The 23,634-nt window shown below is 41.4% G+C and overlaps 1 protein-coding gene and 1 long non-coding RNA gene across 2 annotated transcripts; one reads left to right on the top strand and one right to left on the bottom strand.

Moving 5' to 3' along the window:
- Positions 1-8,871: 8,871 nt before the first annotated feature.
- On the bottom strand, positions 8,872-9,229 carry LOC114549893 (uncharacterized). Its single transcript, XR_003691607.1, has 3 exons — positions 9,174-9,229; positions 9,033-9,104; positions 8,872-8,959 (listed from the first exon to the last, which is right to left on the bottom strand). It is a non-coding gene; the product is annotated as an uncharacterized LOC114549893 (long non-coding RNA).
- A 709-nt stretch (positions 9,230-9,938) lies between these two features.
- On the top strand, positions 9,939-22,605 carry si:dkey-159a18.1 (sortilin). Its single transcript, XM_028571290.1, has 21 exons — positions 9,939-10,196; positions 10,622-10,684; positions 11,108-11,184; positions 11,283-11,380; positions 12,555-12,727; positions 12,932-13,005; positions 13,158-13,204; positions 13,842-13,978; positions 14,078-14,161; positions 15,395-15,455; positions 16,419-16,571; positions 17,217-17,323; positions 17,431-17,530; positions 17,676-17,850; positions 17,969-18,162; positions 18,831-19,023; positions 20,698-20,814; positions 20,901-21,045; positions 21,211-21,317; positions 22,349-22,466; positions 22,591-22,605. The coding sequence occupies exons 1-21, from the start codon at positions 9,939-9,941 to the stop codon at positions 22,603-22,605; spliced, it is 2,496 nt and encodes an 831-aa protein (XP_028427091.1).
- Positions 22,606-23,634: the final 1,029 nt, after the last annotated feature.

Genomic DNA, 23,634 nt, shown 5'->3' with positions numbered 1-23,634 from the left:
CCCAAACTTCCCTTTCCCGAGCAACATTAACCAGCTCCGACTGGGGGATCCCGAGGCGTTCCCAGGCCAGGTTGGAGATATAATCCCTCCACCTAGTCCTGGGTCTTCCCCGAGGCCTCCTCCCAGCTGGACGTGCCTGGAACACCTCCCTAGGGAGGCGCCCAGGGGGCATCCTTACCAGATGCCCGAACCACCTCAACTGGCTCCTTTCGACGCAAAGGAGCAGCGGCTCTACTCCGAGCTCCTCACGGATGACTGAGCTTCTCACCCTATCTCTAAGGGAGACGCCAGCCACCCTCCTGAGGAAACCCATTTCGCCGCTTGTACCCTGGATCTCGTTCTTTCGGTCATGACCCAGCCTTCATGACCATAGGTGAGGGTAGGAACGAAAACTGACCCGGTAGATCGAGAGCTTTGCCTTCTGGCTCAGCTCTCTTTTCGTCACAACGGTGCGATAGATTGAATGCAATACCGCACCCGCTGCGCCGATTCTCCGACCAATCTCCCGCTCCATTGTCCCCTCACTCGCGAACAAAACCCCAAGGTACTTGAACTCCTTCACTTGGGGTAAGGACTCATTCCCTACCTGGAGAAGGCATTCCATCGGTTTCCTGCTGAGAACCATGGCCTCCGATTTAGAGGTGCTGATCCTCATCCCAACCGCTTCACACTCGGTTGCGAACCGATCCAGTGAGTGCTGAAGGTCGCAGGCCGATGATGCCATCAGGACCACATCATCTGCAAAGAGCAGCGATGAGATCCCCAGCCCACCAAACTGCAACCCCCCCACCCCGACTACGCCTCGATATCCTGTCCATAAATATTACAAACAGGATTGGTGACAAAGCGCAGCCCTGGCGGAGGCCAACCCTCACCTGAAACGAGTCCGACTTACTACCGAGAACCCGGACACAGCTCTCACTTTGGTCATACAGAGATTGGATGGCCCTGAGTAGAGACCCCCTCACCCCATACTCCCGCAGCACCTCCCACAGTATCTCCCGGGGACCCGGTCATACGCCTTCTCCAAATCCACAAAACACATGTAGACCGGTTGGGCATACTCCCAGGCTCCCTCCAGGATCCTTGCGAGTGAAGAGCTGGTCCGTTGTTCCACGACCAGGACGGAATCCGCATTGTTCCTCCTCAACCCGAGGTTCGACTATCGGCCCGAACCCTCCTTTCCAGCACCTTGGAGTAGACTTTACCAGGGAGGCTGAGAAGTGTGATACCCCTATAATTGGCACACACCCTCTGGTCCCCCTTTTTAAAAGAGGAACCACCACCCCAGTCTGCCACTCCTTTGGCACCGTCCCCAGACTTCCACGCAATGTTGAAGAGGCGTGTCAACCAGGACAGCCCCTCCACACCCAGAGCCTTGAGCATTTCTGGACGGATCTCATCAATCCCGGGGCTTTGCCACTGTGTAGTTGTTTGACTACATCAGTGACTTCCGCCTGGGAAATCGACGACAATCCCCGTTATCCTCCAGCTCTGCCTCTAACATAGAGGGCGTATTAGTCGGATTCAGGAGTTCCTCAAAGTGCTCCCTCCACCGCCCTATTACCTCCTCAGTGGAGGTCAACAGTGTCCCATCCTTACTGTACACAGCTTGGATGGTTCCCCTTCCCCCTCCTGAGGTGGCGAACAGTTTTCCAGAAACACTTTGGTGCCGACCGAAAGTCCTTCTCCATGTCTTCTCCAAACTTCTCCCACACCCGCTGCTTTGCCTCTTTCACGGCAGAGGCTGCAGCCCTTCGGGCCCTTCGGGTACCCTGCAACTGCCTCCGGAGTCCTCCGAGATAACATATCCCGGAAGGACTCCTTCTTCAGTCGGACGGCTTCCCTGACCACTGGTGTCCACCACGGTGTTCGTGGGTTACCGCCCCTTGAGGCACCTAAGATCCTAAGACCACAGCTCCTCGCCGCAGCTTCAGCAATGGAAACTTTGAACATTGTCCACTCGGGTTCAATGCCCCCAGCCTCCACAGGGATGCACGAAAAGCTCCGCCCGGAGGTGTGAGTTGAAAGTCTGTCGGACAGGGGCCTCCTCAGACGTTCCCAATTTACCCGCACTACACGTTTGGGCTTACCAGGTCTGTCCAGAGTCTTCCCCACCCCTGACCCAACTCACCACCAGATGGTGATCGGTTGACAGCTCTGCCCCTCTCTTCACCCGAGTGTCCAAAACATACGGCCTCAGATCAGATGAAACGATTATGAAATCGTTCATTGACCTTCGCCTAGGGTGCTCTGGTACCAGGTACACTTATGAGCATCCCTATGTTCGAACATGGTGTTCGTTATAGACAATCCATGACTAGCACAGAAGTCCAACAACAAACAACCACTCTGGTTTAGATCAGGGAGGCCGTTCCTCCCAATCACGCCTCCAGGTGTCTCCATCATTGCCCACGTGTGCGTTGAAGTCCCCAGCAGAACAATGGAGTCCCCACTGGAGCCCCATGCAGGACTCCAGTCAAGGTCTCCAAGAAGGCCGAATACTCCGAACTCCTGTTTGGTGCATATGCACAAACAACAGTCAGAGTTTTCCCCCCCACAACCCGCAGGCGTAGGGAGGCGACCCTCTCGTCCACCGGGGTAAACTCCAACACAGCGGCGCTCAGCCGGGGGCTTGTGATTCCCAATGTTTGTTCCAAATGTCTAACACTATTCATTATATAAAAGTGGATATTGTTAATTTTGTTCATATTTGTTTTACATGCAATATGAAGGTTGGTTCAGTCAGCAATCCTACTACTACTACCACTACAACTACTTGGAGTAAAGCTGAATCTTTCAACCATTTATCCATTCATTTTAGCTAACCATTTCAGCCGCTTATGCAATACTTTAAAGCTTTAGTGCGTAACATTTTGATATTAAAGGTCCCATGGCATGAAAATGTCACTTTATGAGATTTTTTAACATTAATATGAGTTCCCCCAGCCTGCCTATGGTCCCCCAGTAGCTAGAAATGGTGATAGGTGTAAACCGAGCCCTGGGTATCCTGCTCTGCCTTTGAGAAAATGAAAGCTCAGATGGGCCGATCCCCCCCCCCCCCTTTCTCCTCCTCAATAGTTACAGACACAGAAATGGCACATACTAAGGAAAGCTCATTGTGGGACTGGCTCTAGTGGCTGTAATTCTGCACCAAGGCTGAATTTCGGGAAATTAAACTTGACACCTCTGAAACTTGGCTTAAGAAAGGGAACACGGATCTTGACATCTTATTACCAGGCTATAATGTGTTTTGTCAGGACAGAGCTACCAGGGGTGGTGGTGTAGCTATGTATGTTAAAGATCATCTGCAATGTACTGTTGCTCTGTCTAAGTCAGTTCCTAAACAACTTGAACTACTGGTACTAAAGATTAGGCTTTCAACTTCTTTTTCTCTCTCTGTTGCCGTTTGCTATAGAGCACCTTCAGCTCCAGCTTCTGCTCTCATAGTCTTTAGTCAATTTCTAGCTCCATATATATCGTCTGAGTTTGTTCTTATGGGTGATTTAAACTGGGACATGATCAATCCCCCAGATACAGTTTTGCAACAGTTTGATGCTTTAAACCTTACTCAGATTATAACTGTGCCCACTAGACCTAATCCTAAATCTCCCTCATCATCCACTCTGATTGACCTCCTTTTGACTAACAACCCATCTAATTATAAAGCTGGAGTTTTCAGTCAAATAAGTGATCACTGCGCTATTGCATGTATACGCTTTGGCCTTTCATTTAAAAGGCCCCCAGTAATTGTAACCAAGCGCTCCCTGAAAAACCTTGACATGCAAGCTTTTCTCAAAGATGTTGCGGCTGTGTCCTGGGACAGAATTAATTCCTTCCCCTCTTTGGAAGAGGCTTGGTCTTTTTTCAAAAATACTTTTAGCTCGATTATGAGTAAGCATGCCCCCCTGAAAAAATGTATAATTAAAAATCGATCTGGCTGAGATTATTCATCGTAAAAATGCCCTCTGGAGAAAGGCCCGCTCCACCCAATTTCCAGTTGACTGGTTGGCCTTCCATCAATGCAGAAATAAAGCAACACAGGCTATCAGAAATGCCAAAATCTCTTATTTTAAAAAGAAACTCACCACATGTGGGAATGATGCTAGGGCATTCTGGAAAACAAGGTCAAGGTAATGGAAAATAAAGTTGTTTCCTCCAATTTACCAACTTCTATGTTATTTAATGACAATATTATCACTGAAAAGTCTCGCATGGCATCACTTTTAAACCATCACTTTATTAATGCAACACATACAGTGTCAACTTCAAATCCTAATCCAGTCTCAATGGACACTTCAGCTATAATTTCAGCCAATCTACAATTTTCCCCACCAAGTAACAGTGGTTTTTACTTTATGCCTTTTTCCACCTCTCAAGTCCAGGATGAACTTATCAGGCTGAATACAAACAAATCTGCTGGCCTTGATGGTCTTGATCCCATGTTTTTAAAAGCAGCAGTCCGCTTTATTGCCACTCCTGTCACAAGATTATTTAATATGTCCACACAGCTCTCTGAGTTCCCCACTGATTGGAAATCAGCCATAATTTTTCCCCTCTTCAAAGGGGGCTCTAAATCTGACCCAAATTGTTATCGTCCAATTTCTATCTTACCATGCCTTGCCAAAGTTCTTGAGAAGCTCGTCCATAAACAGCTAAATGATTTTTTGGGTAATAATCATATATTATTTGATATGCAATCTGGTTTCCGGATGGGACATGGGTGCATAACATAGATATTATAGACCTCACTAAGGCCTTTGATTCCGTCGACCATAGGATACTTTTACATAGACTTTCCAGTATTGGTCTGTCCACCTCTGCCTGTGATTGGTTTGCAAGTTATCTCACCAACCGTGTTCAGCAATTGAAGGCTGAAACCATCATGTCAGATCCACTTACCATCTTTAAAGGGGTGCCTCAAGGTTCCATCTTGGGCCCAATCCTTTGTTCTATTTACATTAATGACATAGCCAGAGCTGCTGGCACCTCATGAATTCACCTTTATGCAGATGACACCATTTTGTACTCAGTTGGTTCTTCTCTCACCTCTGCACTGCCCTACAAAGGCTAAGAGCAGTATCTCCAATTTTTCAAAAAAAATGTTTTGCACAAATAACAAGTGGAGGATCTGCTCTTCAATCTGTTAAAATTTCATATGGCTACCTAATAAATTTCTTATATAAATTTACATTTTTAGTTTGCAGTTTGTATAGAAAAGTAGAGTGAAACCAAGGCAGAATGCAGTATCTGCCCGTACTGCAGTCTGCCTTGGTTTCACTATGATACTGTAGTTTGCCTTTGTATCAGTATGAACATTGTTGCAACTAGCTAAGTGGCATGAGTCAGGTTTTATAGCATACAGTTACTGTATGCTATAAAAACCTCTCTCAGAGAAGAAAAAGAACTGTCAAAATGGCTTCACTTTTACGTGGAAAAATGCTGGTGAAACTTGCCTTAAACAACAAGGTACCAAAATTGGTAAGTTTTAAACCTCTTAACCCTTTTTTTTGTCAGTTGTGTCTGTTTACCTCTTTCTAGCTAGCATTAGCTTTTTTACAGCATTGGGATAGCAACGATACCTTGGGGAATACCTTAGAGAAATTACCTTAAAAAGGTCAAAATTAACGTGTAATACTGACAGCTAGTGTTTAAAAAAAGTTACTGAAGTACAAATTTAAAATACTGGAGAGAGACGTCTCCCCCGTCCCCAGCCCAGACTCAAGGGGAGGAGTTCATTCCCTGAATGATTAAACTTAAACTGTTTGTAATTACATGTGAAGACCTATTCCCAGACTGAAATAAAAGCAATACGTTAATAATTGCCTTAAAGACAGCACTTTTGTGATACAATTAAAATATATGAATCTAATAACGCTTGTGTTTTTTATTTGTTATATAATATAATAAATATTATATAAATAAATATAATATAATAGTAATAGTTTGGTAATAATTAACATATACTGTACTTTGACAATACTATAAGCAGCAGTGTGCAAAGGTTTTGGTGTGCAGCAATGCAATATTGCTTGACATGAAGGTCTACAAGAATACCCAATTGATTTTGTTCATATATGTTTACATACATTTTTATAAATGACGGAGTTGTGCCATAGTTAAGGCATCAAGCAGCAAATCTGTAGAAAATGTAGTAAGTGCCTCCTCAATAAATTATTTGATTTGATTTATGATATAAACAAGTGATTATGATCACTTGCTACACTTACTGCTATATGTTATTGTATAGCCATGTAAGTATATGCAGTAATGCAAAGGCAAAGCGCAGTATAGCCTATAAAACTACCAAATTTTGCCTGACTGTCAAAAAACTAAATGTTTAATATTCACCTCCCTTTGATCTATCTAATTGTACCCTTTGTTGTTAAATTTAATTGGATGCTTATATTTGGTGTAAGAAAAACACAAAAAGCTGTTTTTCTCAGTTTGGCGTTTTTGCTGATACTGCTCTTTGGCTTTGTAGGGCAGTGCAGCTTCCAATCTTAAATTAAGCTTTACCTCGATAGAACAGTTCTTTGATAATCTTCACTTCTGTATTAATACTAGTAAGACAAAATGTATAATTTTTAGCCGAAAACTTGTTACTGAAACTCCACCTACAATCACCTGCATGAACGGTATGGCTATAGAGTATGTCAAAACATATAAATATCTAGGTATCTGGTTGGATTCATCTTTGTCGTTTATTACACACATCAAGAACCTTCAAACTAAAGTTAAAGCTAGACTAGCTTTTCTTTTCCGCAATAAAGCTTCCTTTACTCATGCTACCAAATGCATCCTTGTGAAGATGACAGTATTGCCAATTTTGGACTATGGTGATACTACAGTATTTACAGAATAGCACCAAATACAGTCCTAAAAAAACTTGATACACTCTATCATTCAGCCATCCGTTTCGCCACTAATGTACCTTTTCATACTCATCACTGTGATTTGTATAAACTGGTGGGCTGGCCCTCCCTTCATACACGGCGGCTCCATCATTGGTTTTGCTTCATATACAAGACAATCATGGGCAAGACACCTCTCTATCTGTCATCTTTTTTTCATGTTGCTCATAACACCCATTATACAAGATCAAGTAATTTTATTAAGTTTAGTACCCCCCCTACTTCTACTACCTTTGGACGCAATGCTTTCCGCTTTGCAGCAATACATGATTGGAACACACTACAAAATACTCTGAAACTTACGTCTCTAATCCCAATTTCCACCTTTAAGCTTAACCTACAAAACAATATAGTCGATTCCTGTTCCTGTTGATAAACATGAATCATATTTATACACATATACTTAAGCATTTTATTTTTCTTTTTTTTTCTTTGCTGTCTATTTTTTAATTTTTTAATTGCTTGTTCTGTGTGTTATGTGTATGACATGTATATGTATCGTTGTGGAGTATTTTACCATTTATTTCTGTAGCCTCTTGGCCAGATCATGTTTGTAAATGAGAAGTTGTTCTCAAACAGTTTACTTGGATAAATAAAGGTTTAAAATAAATAAATAAAAAAATAAAAATTTCGGGAAAGAGACTTCAGATACAGTATTAGGGGACTACTAAGGCCAATATAAAAGCATCCAAAGAGCACCATGTCATGGGACCTTTAATAAACGTCCGTTAACATTCAAGCCATTGCCAAATGAGTTGCTACAAAGCTAATTAAGACTATCAGCTCCACACAACTCTATTTCTCAGTATCGCTGTGATCAGAAGATTGTGTCGTCCGGTACTTTCCCGCGCAGAAACTCAAGTGCAGATAATGACCTCTTCTGAATAGTCCATCCTGTTTTTTTAATCCTCCTGTCCTCCTAGCATAGTAGTATTAGTCAGCAGGGCCGGTGGGCCTCATGTGCTAAGGCCAGAGCAGCAGCCAGTCCAATATACACAATCCTCTGTCCCCACACACCTCTGTGTTGTCGTTTTTTTTGTTCCAATATCTTCGTTTTTACAACACAAGACCTATGCAGACCACTTCCACTCATCCAGTCCCTACTGACTTTACAGATTTGTGCTCCCCATTTGTTTGATTCATTTGTTTCATTTGTAAATAAATCTATTTGTTATTTGGTATACCCATGTGTCTCCTGTCTTTGTCTAAGAGCTGTAACATTTTCAGAACAACACATTTATGTTAACGGTTTGACAGTTCAAAAGGAGGACCCAAAAGCAGAAGACCAGTCGGGCAGGTTGGCAGAACAAAAAACGAGCTTTAGTAAACATAAGGCTGAATAAAAACAAAACAAGACCACTACACAGTAGACGATATACTGAGAGCCAGAACAAACAGACACCGAAACAGGAGAATAAATACTGTACAGAATAGACAGGGAAAGGAGGTTGGTACCGAGGAACAGATGAAACAGTGATGACGGTGTTGTTCAGTGCATTCCAATACTATTAAATATGACCCGTACAAAAAGATATTTCACAAGACTGTTTTTCAAAAGGCAGAAGCCTGTTACAAACTGAGGGTATTCAGCAGTTCATTTAGCTTGACCCATTCGGGCAATATAATAATAATTTAAGTTACACAGCTATACAGAAAATGCAATAAAAACAGAAATTTTTAGAAGTGGCCAAACAATATGTCAGGCTTTTGGATTTGTAGACTTATTGTGGAGTTGTTGTTTTTTTTCTCCAAAAAATACATACATATACACAGTTAATACCAATATTTACAAAGCCAATGTCTGGGTGTTCAAACGCTTAGCCGTATCGATCCAAACCAGCTCTGTGCGCCCAAAACAATCCCATACATCCAGACACTTTTTGTACCAGTAGCCAGAGCAATCTGTACCAATATCCAGTACAATCTGTACCAATATCCAGAACAGCAAGAGTGGGAGGAGAAACGCGCTGGGGAGTGTTGGCCCTAGATATCTGTTGCACCGGCAGCCTCCACAGCAGCATGCACAAGGCTGTAGCTCTTTGCAGCTGTGATATAAAAACGCACCAATAAAACAGGACCGTAATAAATTGTAAGCAGACAGGCAGACCAGGCACTTACCGCTTTACAGGACACGCCGCCCTCAGACCCCGGCAGGGGGGCAAGCAATCCGCGCAACCACACAGCACCCAACTATAACAAATAAGACTGTCAGATCTTTGATAAACACAAAATGGGTCGAAACAGAGGCATGCAGCTTACCGAGGCACACAACGGCAGCAGCCCAGGTGTTCATCTAGCCACACCGGGACGTCCACGTCCGAAACTAAGTTGGCTCTATAAGAGAACGCTCGTTAATGCCATCCGCACGGCAATACAAACAATGAAAGCACAAAGGATGAAAAAGCGTCCTTACCACTCCAAAATAACAACCCCTGGCAGCGGCAAAAAGCTGGGAAAACCTCATCCTGTCACACAGGCATTGATTTAATAGCTATTATTACCGTACTGCAGGAATAATCATTTTGTTGTGCGTAAAAGCGCAAATCCTTGTGCCAACTACAAATACAACCAGGAAGAAAACTCTCTCTGTGATGCTGCATTTACTCCTCCACTGTCAGAACTCGCAAGAACTTCTTCTTTCGCCTCCCCCCCCCTCTCTTGTATGTAACATACAACGCATTGCACATTTACCTCTCACAAAGAGTCGCACTGATTTCCACATTTTCCTTTTTTCGCATTGGTGTGCAAATGGAAACAAGGTGCGTTCCCATCAAATACACTTGACATGTAAATCCTCCACCAGCAGGTGTTTCTGCCCGCATCCCCGCATCCAGGTGACAGAAACACCTGCTGGTGGAGGACGCACCACTTCACACAGCACTTTTTATGTTAAGGACCCGGCCGTCCAAGCACGTCCCACCCCCACTTGCTTTTGAAGCGCAACACTACCAAGTCAGTATTGCCAGGCACCTCGGTCTCTGGTACTCTTATTTTTAGTGAGATCCCCTTACTTTAGCATCGGATATGATCTGGAGACTTGTGGTCCTCGGTGGGGTGTGCGTCCTTCTTCTGGGTGCTGAAGGCAGCAGCCGCGGGGGGAGGACGGTGACTTTCCACCGGCCTCAGCAGGATGAGAGCCAGGGCCAAGCGCGCGCACGACCCAGGAGGGACATGAGCAGCTCCTCCGGCACCCCCAGGCCTTTTCACGGTCCTCCCTTCACCTCCTGCCGGACCCCCCTCAACCCCGTCGAGCACAAGGTTCTGGATGACAATACGTATGAGGTGAGGTGTGATTGAGTTATGAGACAAGATTTAGTGAATTAATGTCCATCAGTCACGTAATCTATAGGATTTGCAGCTTTAAGTTTTATTAAGCATGAAAAATGCATTTCAGAACACAGATAAACTTGTTACTTAGTGATATTTATCTTGCGTATGTACTTTTTCAGGATATTCAAGATAAGTTTGTCTTAGGTGAAACTGTATTAGAAATAAGTGGAACTATGACACCAAAATCATTTTAAGCATACTAAATGCAAACTGTGCAAACTGATGATCTACTGGGGTTATCATTGAACTTTCTTGGTCATATTTATCAGTCGATTAACCTTTTGGCAAGCACAGGAAATGAAAATTGCGTATTATAGGATTTTAGTTTTGTTGTTTAACTGTCATATGTGTGAGTATCTCTTCTCTCTTTCTCCTAGACAGGGTTTAACGGTGATGATGGCTCCCATGTAATTCTCACATGGGTGGGCGATGGTACAGGGGTGAGTATCTTAGTATCACAGTACCACAATGTCAGATCACTCTCATTAACACAACATGCTGTAATCATCAGTCTCTTTTGAGATACAGAAACATTAGACTTCATACTCATACTTCATCTAATCTGTGGCACCGCATGCAGTTTCTTTATTCCAAAATATTTTACTTATTTGTTTTTTAGCCTACCATTATTTGAAAAATAGAGTCTAATATATATATATATATATATATATATATATATATATATATATATATATATATATATATTTATATATTTATTTTTTTATTCGCTCATGCTTAGACATATAAAAAAGTAGGTCATACTTCAGTTGAAATGATGAATGAATGATGAACTTAATAAATCTTCATAAATAACTATATTTTCTTTTTGGTCAAACTTTTAACTAAATTGCTGCATTCCCTAGGTTGTCCTAGTGCTGTCAACATTTAGTGCTCCAATAGATACTTTCCTAGAAGGCGGCTCCTCAAGACTTTATCGAAGGTGAGTTAGTATCTGATATAATACAGGAACTAACATGAGCAGCACACCCTAAAAAGAACTTAAACACACAGTAAAATCTTTTCTTTCTTTCCTCTCAGCATGGATTATGCAAAATCCTTCCATGACATTTCCCATCGGATCAACAACACCTTCATAAGGGAGGAGTTTGGAGTCAGTGTTGGACCAGGGAGCTCTGTAAGTCAAAAGTAGGACACCCACTGTGTGTAGCATGTGTAGTGAGTGAGCAATTTAGAGTTTCAGTTGGGGAACTGTGTTGCCACTCGGGGAGAAGTATGTGATGTAGCTTTTTATACATGATTTCAACTAGCTCATCATGACATTAAGATAATTTGTGATCTGGGGGTTGAGATACAATTGTTTGGTTTAAACGGAGTTCAAACATGTAAAAAGACACTTTCTCTGAGATGCAGGCTGATTTTTTTTTTACTCAGGAATTCTGCACAGAGACAGAAAAAAAGCGCTTTTTGCAAATCAAAATATGGATTAGTAAGCAATGTGATTTTTAGGTTTTCTTCTTTTTAACTTATGTTCAGTAAATGGGAGGAAACAATCAATACAGCATAGTATCGCGATATTTTCTGCGTCAATACTGTATCAATATAGCCTGGAAATCCAGACCCAAATCTGAAAGACTAGGGGTCTGGCATTGAGTAATGAAAACGGCCCAATTCGAGGAGCGGCACCAAGCATGCATTTGAAAATCTCACTGCACGCAATTGGATAACACTACGACCAATCACAACAATACACAGGATGACGTATCCAGAGCTTAGCTACCAGCGGAGCTAACTGGTAGATTAAACTGTCGTCATCTGTTTAGCTCGCCTTTGGCCCGCCTATATCAGATACACCGATGTGATTGGTGCAGCTCGCTACAAGGGCATAGTTAATGAGCATCATTGATCGATGCCAGAGTGACTCGCTGAGCAAAGTCAAATTGTGCTCTCGCGAGAACTCTGAATTTCCAGGGTAGTATTGATACACAAATGCCAGAAAACAATCTATTATGATATACTCCATGTGTTGGTCAGTTTGTCTGCTTGACAATCCCATTTCGCAGCAATAAAACTGAAGAAGTGAGATGAACAAACAGATAAATATATCTTTTTAGATAAAAAAAGTTTCCTTTTGGAGACATCATTTTTAATTTGGGAAAAATTTAAAGTTGGAAAAAAGGTAATAAATTGCAATATGTTGCAGAATATTGCAATATGTTTAAAATCCCAATAATATTGTATCGTGACATTAGTCTCGTGATAATATCGTATCGTGAGGCCTCTGGTGATTCCCACCCCTAGTAAACGCTCATCAACTTTGCATCTCAGGTCTGCTTTTAATTTATTAAAATTGACAGGTGATACTGACAGCAGACGTACCGGTGGTGGACAACCCAGGCGGGGTCATCTTCACCTCCACGGATGCCGGTGCAACCTTTAAGTACATCCAACTGCCCTTCCACCTGGCTGAGCCAATCACGTACCACTTCCTCAACCCTGACTACCTTGTGGCCCTCAGCATTGATGTGAGCTGCACTGCTTTAAATGTTGTTTCTCTTACTTTTTTCATGTGAATTCACAAGCTCACGGTGGTCTCCCTTACTCTGTTTAATATTCTTGGATAAAACGTACACACATTCCCACACAAAATATGTAGCGTTATGTCCCCGCACAAACACATCAAGCACAAACCTTGGAAGTAAAAGAAAACATTCCTTCCTGACTTGCAGGACAGTCTGTGGCTTTCTCTGGACTTTGGCGCTAAGTGGACAAAAGTTCATGATGGAGTGCATTCTTTCTCATGGTGAGCATAAACAGGAAACAAAACCACACACCGAGTGTCTAAAAGAAATCACATGTTACATGAACCATGTATTTTGTAAAGCTGTCTGCCAGTATATTTACAATTGGTATTTCAATGTTTTGAGTAAATTTTTGACTTCCTCTTTCCATTAGGGGGGCCGGCATTAATTTGTTTTTTAGCTACAGTCGAACAGACACAGGTAAGAAGCTATATGAAATGCACTTACCGTACATGATACCAGTAACAGTCAGTCAGACTACAGAGTATAAAAAAGTGACCAGTTATAAGTGTTCACCTTGCAAAACAAACATTCAGAGTTATCTGACATTGCAAGTGCAATCAAATCTAATCTAAAAAAAAATGGAAACACTCTTGTATGGTTGTTTGCTGTTCACTTTAGAGCTTCATTGCCCAAAGAGGAAATCCTTCCTGCAGTAAGCCAGCATTAAAACAATGTATGGAAGTTTGTATGTAGTAACAGTGTTATTGCTGTACACACAATAATAAATACAATAAAAAAAGGCAATTTGATAAAAACTGACAAAAGATAAGAGTAGGAATAAGATGTTGTTGTGGGGTCCAACAACAATATATGGTATATTTGAATAAAGCACATTCGTTATACTTGGAATAAATGAAAATTTCATCTCAAACAAGAGGATGGTCTGGATTGACTAACATGGATTTTGCTTTCCATCCACACTTCATTTTACAATCAAGATTTAAAAAAATGTAGTTTTAAGCTAAAATTGAAAATTGAATTAAAGCAAAGGGAAAACCAATAAATTAGAGTCCTGAGTATTCCTGTCACCAAGTCTTGCTTCTTATCCCCACAGTTTATGCAAATGAGAGGGGGGATTTAGTGCTGAAGAGGACAAAGGATCTGGGGCAGACCTTCACCACAATCCACGAGGACATCTACAGTTTTGGCTACATCGGTGCCTTTCTCTTCTTCTCTGTGATGGAAGATTCGGTAAGTTGTGTGAATACAAAGCCTCTTCTTTGCATGTAGTCAAATCACATGTGTTAAGTCAAGCAATAATAACACAGTGATGCATAATTCTGCTCCCAGAGATCCCCTCGTGTCATGTATTTTTCATCGGACCAAGGAGATACCTTCAGCCGAGCGCTGCTCCCCTCCGCCTCCACCGAGCAGGTGAGAAAGCTGTTTAACCCTTGTGTTGCAAATTAGACCTGTTTTCAATGTTTTTTTTAAATCAGAAATATGGGTTTATTTCAAACAAATTGCCCAAAAATAACATGGATGCATGGATGTACATTATATGGAACCCAAACAATATTCTTCACAGGTAAAATTAATGATTACTTTCATTGCATTTTGGGTGTTTTATTCAATTTTATAGCATTTGAAAAAAAATAAAAATGTAATGGTTTCAAAACAGCATCCTGACTAAACTTTGACATGAACCAGTCTATAATCCACTCAGCATCCTCTTGATCTTAACTATTGGTCAAAATAATTCATAATTTCTGCTTTGTTTAAACTCAAAAATTAGTTATAAAATCATATAAATTAGGTTTATTGACCATGAATTTAAAAAAAGTGTTGAAATAAGTGACAAATACGTCAAACGCCAAAAATTCAATTTTGACCCTAAGGACAACAAGTTCATGGTCGACAGCATGGTCGACAGGAAGACAACACAAGGGTTAAGTAAAGCATTTGGTTCACTACAATTCTTGTCTTATTTTTGTAGTTTTGTCCACCATTTCTATTGGTTATGGTAACAAAAATAAAAACCAAGTTGTAATCTTTTCATTTCCTGAAAAACTTAATCAAAAGTATCAAAAACTGTCAAGTACCTAAAGCTGGCATTGCTTGTTTACTCCTTCTTTGATCAGATAGATCCTGCTTTTTAATCAAAATGTTGCCAATTTTAGAATATTTTATTTAGGCAAGGTTCTTCTGCGGCTGCTATAAAGCATATTTTATTATTTAACAACTTTTTGTTCTTTGGTAGCTTTTGTATCGGCAGTAGTATCCAAATATTTCCAACGATAACCTGCCACAGGATGGAAATGTTCAGATGTTAATGTAATTATGCCCTTTGTCACACGTTTCTCTCCCACTTTAAGTCTGACTTGGACCCTTAGACAAACACATTGTTTTTATGCCTGGTTGTTTTTTGGTTTTCCTTAAGTTAAACTATTGATGGCAACATTTCCTATTTCAACACCAAATGAAGGAATTTCTTTTCTGGCGAAACACCAACCCACATACACACCTTGTTGACAGCACAAACACACACTCTCTCTCACGAAGATTAGACATGGCAAAGATTAAATTAGTCATCGCATTTGTTTGTTTTTATTGCAATTCCAGATTCTTTTCACCCACATCTCACTCAATATATGTGTGTGTTTGCAGTTCTACTCCATCCTGGATGGAGATGAAGATATGCTTTTCATGCATGTGGACAACCCAGGAGGTAACATACAAAAACACACGCACAAACGCTCTGTCCATATTTTCTAAACAGAAGACACACATACACACACTTGAGAAAACTACTTTAAAAACATGCTTGACACATATTCGCAAATATGCCCATGTTGTGAAGACAGCATGACAGTATTCATAGGTCTCTCAGCCCCTTTTGTTGTAATGGAAAAGCTCAATGGTAAAAAAGGACGGACTGGTTTCACGAGTTCTTGGTGTTGCTGACAAATCATTCCAACATACTGAGAGTGCATGCAAGTCCAGCTGCACATTCTTTCTTCCTTTGTCTTTCTCCCTCCCCTCTGCGTATCTCTTTCTCATTCAGGTTTCTTTCGGTTTCCTCTCACGTTATTACTATTTTTTCTCCCTGGCCAGGGCTCCGGTTAGTGCTGTATGGGTTTGGTGATGAGACTTTTGTACTGCTGAGATAAATAGGGGAGATATGGGGTAGAGGGGCTTTATCTTTTGTTTGGCTGGAGGGAGGGAGATTTAGTTTACACTGCAAAAGCTGACAAACATATCTTGGTATCAGGGTGTAACACAAGCATGCACGCACGCACGCACGCACGCACACACACACAAACACACACACACACACACACACACACACACACACACACACACACACACACACACACACACCATGTCCATCCCCTCCCTCAGCTGAACTTGTCCTTCATGACTTGAAGCTCAAACATGAATAAAGGTGCATTTGCTGACATATCTGTATCTATATGTGTTTGTGTGTGTGTGTGTGTGTGTGTGTGTGAGAGAGAGAAAAGCTTCACACAGCAAAAATAAAATTGATGATGACTTTTCGTTATTATGCTGATGTTGAAAGGTTTGTGCCAGCGTGGCATAACTTGTCCCCAGGTGCTGAATCTCTTTGATGGTGATTCACATCTTAATTATCACATCACTAAATCCTCACCTTTCTTTGGTTTCAATACAGACACTTTCTTTGGAACCATGTACACATCAGATGACCGCGGCATCCTGTTCTCCAAATCACTGGAGCGCCACCTGTTTGACGGGCAGAGGAAGAGTGATTTCACCAACATAACGTCACTGAGAGGAGTCTACCTCACTAATAAACTAGACAAGGGTAGGGTTCTTGTGTGTAATTTGAGCACTTTTGGCTAATTTTCTACCAATGCAATTAGTGTATTAGTATTTAATTATTGCTTTTATTTTGTATTTTGTCTGAAAACTATTAAAAACACATTATAGTGCCACATTGTTGCACTGGGTGACATGTCCCTTCATTATGATGAGCATGGGCACTGTAATTTATTTCAAGTCAATCCCACATACACCCTTCTGCTGCCATAAATACTTAGTAGAGCACCAAATTTGTATTAATCCACCGCTGAAAATATTCCCCAACAAATGCACCTATACTCATGTTTGAGTCTAAAATCTACAGTAGACAGCTGTTTTAGAAAATTACTGAGCGTTTTTTTTTGTTTGCGTCTTCTAATGTAATTTTAAGACAATGAAAAATAGAAAAATGCCAGGCTTACAGTATCCTTTAACTCTGTGTAGGCAAAGAAAAGTGAGGTGTCCATGACAGATTGATGAAACATCAACTGATATATCCATCTATGAATCTTTTTAACTACGTTCCTTACATTCAAAACGGCTTGTCTTTATATATCCACACAGCTGACCTGTCAACCAGCCATTTTGTTTACTTTTTCAGTTTGATAAAACACTGTAAGTATGACTTTAATGATGCGCTTTGTTGCAGATGGCCGTATAAGATCCGTCATTTCCTTTAATAGAGGTGGGGCGTGGAGGCAACTTAACAAACCTGACAATGTGGAATGTGGCGAGCAAGTGAAGAATGTATGTTATGTGTAGAAAAATCTCATCCCAGTCTGCATGTGCATATTAACATTATACTCACTACTACAAGGTAGTCAGTGTTAACTAATACTTCATACGTGTGTGTTTTTCAACAGTGCAACCTTCATATTCATGGAGAGCACAGTCGCAAAAACAACATCATTCCCATGCTGGCTCTGTCTGAGCCAACTGCAATTGGTCTGGTTATCGCTCATGGTAAGTGAACAGCAATGTACCCATATCTACTTTTGATACACAGAACTAATTATGATGTAAAAGTTGGGATATATACTGTACTGTACTTAAATCTAATGTAATGATGATTTAAAGATGTATCTAGGCGATCTCCTCTCTTCTCCAGGTACTGTGGGTGACTCTTTGTCATCGTCGCAGCATCCAGATGTGTTCGTCTCCTCGGACGGGGGTTATAACTGGAGGGGCACACTCAAGGGTCCTCACCACTACAGCATATTGGACTCTGGGGGTCTCATTGTGGCTGTGGAGGCCCAGCATGAAGGACAAGTCAAGACTATCAAGTACTGAGCAGATAGATTTTACTTCATGCACGATTGAACAATAGTACTATTTGGCAATGGAGGGCAGAATGTTCTTATATTCTTCTACTCTACTTTTGCTCCCATTTCTCATCACCAGGTTCTCTACAGATGAGGGCCAGTGCTGGAAGTCCTACAACTTCACCGTGCAGCCTTTCTTCTTTGCAGGCCTGGCATCCGAGCCGGGGACCAAGGCCATGAACGTCAGCGTGTGGGGCTTCCGGCCTGAGGAGGACGGCCAGCCCATGTGGGTGGCCGTCACCATTGATTTCCAGAGCCTCATTACAAGAGAGTGTGAGTCAAGATGCTACAATATAATGCCGTCTACTACCATGTGTACTCTTCCCCCGGGTTCACCACGCTTTCAATTCAATTCAATTTTATTTTATTTATCAAATCACAACAGGAGTTATCTCCGGACACTTTACAGATAGAGTAGGTCTAGACCACACAATAATTTACAAAGACCCAACATTCCCCGTGGACCACATGGTATGTTCTAATTCTCCTTCCATATAAATTGCAGTACAGTAGCATAACATGTCATGTCACTCAGTAAAAAACATGTTTTCAGTTATTGGCTTTTTTCTGTTGTGTAGGGTTAGATAGTTAAAGATTTACAAATGTGTCTTATTTTCTATCAATGGTTATGATTAAACAAAAGTGAAAACAACTGCTATGATAGAGAAAAAAACTGTAAAATTGCATTAGATAATTCTATTTGACACTCATATGGGGATTCCCGCGTACCACCTAATCTGCCAAGACCTCTTGCCACCCGTTTATCACCCCGTGTAAAATCTTCTACATCCGCCAGTGATTGGTGAACCGATTGGAAAACCACTAAAGGTGTTTCCTGCTCACATACAACTTAATATTTATCAACTTCTTTTTGTTTCACTTTAACCGGCAAATTTGAAATGATTGTCCTTGACAGTTGTAATGTTCATCTAATTTATCAGGTAATGACCAGGACTATGAAGAGTGGTTGGCCCATGCTACAGTTGGAGGGGAGTTGGAGAGAGAGGGCTGTCTCTTGGGTGTCAGAGAGACATACAGGAGGCTAAAGAAACAATCTTTGTGCAGAAACGGGCGAGGCTTTGTGGTGAGCAAGAAGCAAAGCCCCTGCCTGTGCACCAGAGAAGATTACTTATGGTACGTCGACCACTGAATCACAAACTTGTCCTTTTTCATGAATATTTACCTCCACCATCAATTCCAAGTATTCCTTTTGACTTGAAATTTTACATTTGCATTCGCATGAACTGGGGTAGACGCTCCATATTCATGCGCCATCTTGAAATACGTAAGCCGGTAAGGGACATACAGGACATAATGCTCCGCTTTTCGTGTTTTCGCTGTCACATGATAAACTCACAGGTGCTGCTAATGCTGCTAATGGGTATCGTAGCTTCCCGGCCCCGGCAAGTTTGAAGAAGAAAACATGGAGGACCAGATGTATTCAAAATCCAAATTTCAGGAACAGTAGTCTTCTTCTTCGCCCAGAAAAAGAAAAAGAATATTGAAAAGAGCAAGAGACCGGCTTTTTGAAGCGTGAAGGCTACCGTAGCTGTAATACATACTTTGAACTGCGTGGTGCGAGAGAGTTGATTGCGATATATGATCTCAACGCTAGATGGGAGAAATTCCTACACGTTGGACATTTAAGCTTGTATGGGAACATGTTTCGAAACTGTAGAAGAAAAAGTTCTCTCAGGTCCAATTCAGTGGCTGGTTCAGATGAGAAATCACTGTGCAGTGGAGAAAGAAGTTCAGTAGGATCTCTCAGGTTTGTTTTACAAAGTTACAGGAAGCAACAGAATAATAAAAAGCTGAGAAGACATTTGCTCAGAAAACTATCTGAGTAGATTTGGGTCTATATCCAATACCGTCTGCTCAAACTATTGAAAAACTGTCCTTTGTTTAAATAAAGTGTGAACTCCGCTGGAGCTCGCTCCTAGCCTCGTGAGACCGTCCTGATCTCGCGAGCTCCAGTTTTCCACTCGCAGATCAGTCTGGCATCTTGAGATAGAGAAAATTTGGAGCCGTTAGCCCAACGACCGGGCCAATCAGCGTTGGTTTTGAGGTGGGTTAGGTGGTGATAGACAGATGGTTTATCCAATCAGCTAACTAGTATTTTCAGACAGCGGTAGCTGCTCGCTAATGCTTTTTTTCTCTTGGATCCTTCTTTTGGAATATGGTCCAGGAACCTGAAATGGTGTCTTTTATTCCTAAATTCTCGTTACACAAACGGCAAATCTCCTTTACCGACATGTTGCTTGCATGCTGAGCTAACGAGCTATGCTTTGCCTGCAGCAGCAGGGGCGGGCTTGTGGTTGTATTTTCATACGCTTCGTGGATCTGATTGGTTGATTTGGCCCGTCTATCACCAACATAGGTGATAGACAGATGGTTCATCCAATCAGCTAACCAGTATTTCCGCCCCTTCCCAAAAGTTCTCCAACGGAAAGTTCCCAGATGGATATGCCGAGCAAATGCGAAGCAATCCATCTGGCGGAGTCAGGTTAGCTCGCTCCGGCTCTAAACAAAAGGTCTCACTCACAGTGACCAATGTAAAATGCCTCTTTTTTTTAACACTAAACTAGACAAAAGGCAGACAGACTTAATTAATTCAGGAGACACTAGAAGTTTGTTGATCAGAGAAAATAATAGGAACATTATCAGTGAGCAGGAAAGAGGATATAAGGATACAATTAATGAACTAAAATGAATGATGAAAAGTAATTAATTTTCTTCTACAGCGCCAACAACTAAGACAGCATGGAGAATATTCCCTTGTGAAGCCCTAACCTCTGTCCTTTTCAACAGCGACTACGGTTACTATCGCCATGTGAACACCTCCGAGTGTGTGAGACAACCCAGCGCTGCAAATAAAACCTTGGAGCTCTGTCTGAATGGAGAGGAGGATGAGCTGCTGACAGCCGGGTAATAACAGTTGCCCCTTTTAAAAAAAAACAAATGAAGAGACACACTTCCTCTGCATGCTCACACACTTCTGACTGTGTTTGTAGGTACCGTAAGGTCCCGAGTGATCGTTGTGAGGGGGGATTCAGCCCTCAGCATGCAGTGCAGACAGTCATCAACCCCTGTGGTGTTAAAACCAGCCCTGGCCCACCTGCCAGATCCTCGTCTCCTGTCACACACTTTGACACACCGGTCAGTAGATGTGTTGCTCTAATATGTGTGTGTGTGTGTGTGTGTGTGTGTGTGTGTGTGTGTGTGTGTGTGTGTGTGTGTGTGAGTATGTGTGTGTGTGTGTGTGTACCTTCAGTTGTTCATGAAGTTTTTAGGAATCTAACAGCTGTTGTGTGTATTTTCCAGCGAGAGAGGCTGGTGTTGATCCTGGTGTGTGCAGGAGCAGGAGTCATTGTCCTGATAGCGATAGTTTCAGCCGTCTTTGCTGTCAAGAGGGTGGTTTACAGAAACAGGTGAGCTACACACGATAGGGCAGGGTATTGTTCACAAAAACTTTGATACCGGTACTGATACCAATGCCAATACTGTGACTTCAGTACCGGTTCCTGAGGGATACCTTTTTTGATACCAATTTTATGAAATCCATTTTAACTAGTGCTGTCAGTTAAACGCGTTAGTAACGGCGTTAACGGAAACCGATTTTAACAACGTGCGTTTTTATCGCAAGATTAACAGTCTTTTTGGCCTAGCAAACTTTGTAGTTTAACATTAGAAAAACTACAACACCACACTGGATCTAGCTAGACCAGAAACCCAAACAACACTTTTGTTGCCAAATGGTTCCATTGACAAGACCAAAGTGATCTGTGCGTTTTGTCGTTGTGAACTGAGCTATCCTCGCAGCACGTCCAGTCTGAAATACCACTTGATGGCCAAGCATACAGCTGATGCGAATTCTCCGCCCCCACGTCAAAGCCAGGCAACAAAACACAAAGCGAGCCGATCCACTTTTCCATGTTGATAAGAGCATTAAAATGAGAAAAAACAATAGGACAAAAAGAAATCACGGGACATTTAGAATAGATAAAAATGTGCGATTAATTGCGAGTTAACTATGACATTAATGCGATTAATCGCGATTAAATATTTTAATCGTTTGACAGCACTAATTTTAACAAAAAGAAATTACAACATTACACATTACGGCACAAATCTTTTTATTTATTTTTTAGCTCCTACTACTTGAGCCTCTGTGTGTAACATAGAGATTTTCCTGCGTGTCACTACGACGTCTAACGTTAGACAGCCAATCACAAACATTATTAGATCTTGCTAGAAGCATGCTGCATTCTTATTGGCTCACTGACGCTAGTCCCATTACCACAGACCCAAGTACCCTAATCCCCCACCCCCAGTACAATCAGTATAATAACCCACCCTCAAAATCATCTCTCTTCAATCTCATGTCCTTTTAATAAAGTGTTTTTATACTTTATGCACCCAAGAGTAGCTGACCAAGCTGGTTTAATATTGCCCTTTACAGGGCACCCGTGTATCGTTTCTCAAACCTCCAGATTCTGGATGAAGCTAATGGCATCCCAGCTGATCTTGAAAGCGCCACCAGCAGCAATGGCACGGCTTGCGGGCAGGACTCAGATGATGTAAGAGTTATTATAGCTTGTATCATTTTATTACATTTCAAAATGTTGTTTTGAGTTCAAAACCTGTTTTAGATGGTGTGAGTTCCCTATACATACTAATACTGTTGTGTTCTTATTTTGCCAGGATCTTATTAAGTGACACATGACTCATTTCTGTGGATATAATGAGTATTCAAGATTGAGACCAGTTGTGCTGAAAAAGACTGCCAAAGGCATTTTGATGAACACTTATTCTTGATATTTTGATGGGAGCACCCTTCGTGGCAAGTTTTGAGGATCTGAAAAAATTGAGAAAGACTTAATTTATTGAGCGTGCTTAATTTCATTGCTTCACTTTGCTTGCTTGCTCTTTGATTTGTATAGTTTTTTTTTTACTCTGTGTTGCATCACCTTTGTACTTGATCATCTGATCAATCAATTCATTAAAAAGAGTGCTGACAGGGCCATTGCTAGAGGGGACTGTGAGGTGCCATATAGATGCACCACATTTGGACAAACTTTGCTGTCAGTAAAGGGAAATAAATATTGGAATATCCCACCACGTGCAATAAGAGAGTGCCCTACATATTCCACTTTTAAGACTCATTTTAAATAATGGCTTAAAGCAAACCAGAACTGTGATAACTTTTAACTTCACATGTTGCATAATGTCTGTTGTCCTCTTCTATTTGTGTATTGTATACCTGCATCTATATATTGTTGCTTGTAATGTTCTGTTAACAACAATTTTGTTACCTGCTTACGGACTATGGATGTAAATTAGCATTCTTGCTAACTCCAGCAAGTTTAGGCCTACATCTTGTATTTTATACTGATGTTCATTAACATGCTCTGTCCCGATCAAATAAGAAAAAAAGAAAAGAGATTTTTTTTTTAAATAAACAATGTGAAAACAGGCAAACAATAAAAAACAAACAAATATAATAGGGTATATGGTATATATTTATAATAAACATCTCTAACTAACTGTCCATGAGAGGACACTGGGGGCGCTGTAACGTCTTCCATCTGTTTCGAAGTGAACAGAGAAGAAGAAAAAGTAGGAAGTCGGTGTAACGGAAACAAAGATCAGTCATTAACAGGATGTCTCACTCGTATAAAACCTGCTCACTCTTGCAGAGTGATAGAAAAATGCAGAGAGATGGCTTATAAACTAGGCCTAGGCCAC

This window comes from Perca flavescens, chromosome 23 (genome assembly GCF_004354835.1).
Source record: "Perca flavescens isolate YP-PL-M2 chromosome 23, PFLA_1.0, whole genome shotgun sequence".
Taxonomy (NCBI): Eukaryota; Metazoa; Chordata; class Actinopteri; order Perciformes; family Percidae; genus Perca; species Perca flavescens.
This window is presented reverse-complemented; position numbering and strand designations above follow the sequence as displayed.